Below are 1,171 nucleotides of genomic sequence, written 5' to 3'. Positions count from 1 at the left end.
GAAAAAAATCCCACAAAACTTCTAACTAAAGATCAAAACACATCTAATATTAAGTATTGGAATACATATAATTAACAAAATCAAGTAAGATAATTATTTAGCCACTTATTCCAGTTCAGGTTTGGAGGTAGTCAGAGCCTGTCCTGGCAGCTCAGGGTACAAGATGGGAAGCCCCCTCAGACAGGGTGCCATTCCATAACAGGGCACACTCACACACTCACAGTTGCTCAGACTGGGACCACATAGACATGCTGGGGGGTTGAATGTGTACAGCTTTGGGAAGTGGGAGGAAATCAGAGTACTCACAGACATGAGGAGAACACACAAACTCCACACAGCCAGTAGCCCCAGCCAAAGTTGATTTTGTTGTTTTTCTCAACAACATTATAATGAAACAACATAGTGAAACAGCATTATTCGAGGACCCGCTGTCCTTTAGATTTCACAGGCCATGCATTGTCTCAACTGCTCTGCTGTGATAGCATCAGGCAACATGCAGGTGCGTGGGTATGACTGTGTTCTAATAAAATTTTATTTGCAAGAACAGGTGGTGGGCTAGGAGCTGGTTTAAAAATATATAAACTCAAAATATACATTAGCATTTATCCTTGTCTCTCATTTTCTCTATAGGCAGAAGACTGATCTTTGAAAATATGTATTTGGGAGATAGTCACGTTCTGTTGAATACCTTGTGCTGGTGCTGCCATCGAAAAATCTGGTTACATTCTGGGGAGGCCTGCTACCATTGCAGGGCTGAGCCACCTCGGCAGTGAGATGAGTGTCCATCCTGAGCGGGGACACCATGAATAGGTACACGACGATCAAGCAGCTGGGGGATGGGACTTATGGTTCCGTCCTGCTGGGAAGGAGCATTGAGTCCGGGGAACTGATCGCTATTAAAAAGTAAGTTTTATCCTCCACTCTCATGAATTCATCCTCAGCAATGTTGTCAAGATACTTTTAGGTCTACCCTTGCCACCTGTAGTCTTTGAAACACTTCTAAAGGGAAGTGGACAGGAGACATGGAGAAGAACCTTCGATAATGATTTCTGTAGGTGCATTAGATGGCTGTTGACTCTGTAGTACTCATGGTAGAGGTCTTAAAAACATTTCCACTTTAGACTTACTACTTTGCACATAGTACTGGTACCTTTCCAAAGTGTTTTCTCAT

General features: G+C 43.0%; 1 protein-coding gene across 1 annotated transcript in view; it reads left to right on the top strand.

Annotated features, from left to right (window-relative positions):
• Positions 1-323: 323 nt before the first annotated feature.
• Positions 324-1,171, top strand: part of ICK (intestinal cell kinase) — a 41,561-nt gene continuing 40,713 nt past the window's right edge. Inside the window, exons 1-2 of the mRNA XM_023513136.1 lie at positions 324-499; positions 631-903. Coding sequence (XP_023368904.1) covers positions 803-903 — 101 coding nt within the window. The 5' untranslated portion in view covers positions 324-499; positions 631-802. The remainder of the gene's footprint in view (positions 500-630; positions 904-1,171) is intronic.

Source organism: Otolemur garnettii, unplaced genomic scaffold (genome assembly GCF_000181295.1).
Source record: "Otolemur garnettii isolate 467f Iridium unplaced genomic scaffold, OtoGar3 scaffold00035, whole genome shotgun sequence".
Classification (NCBI taxonomy): Eukaryota; Metazoa; Chordata; class Mammalia; order Primates; family Galagidae; genus Otolemur; species Otolemur garnettii.
This window is presented reverse-complemented; position numbering and strand designations above follow the sequence as displayed.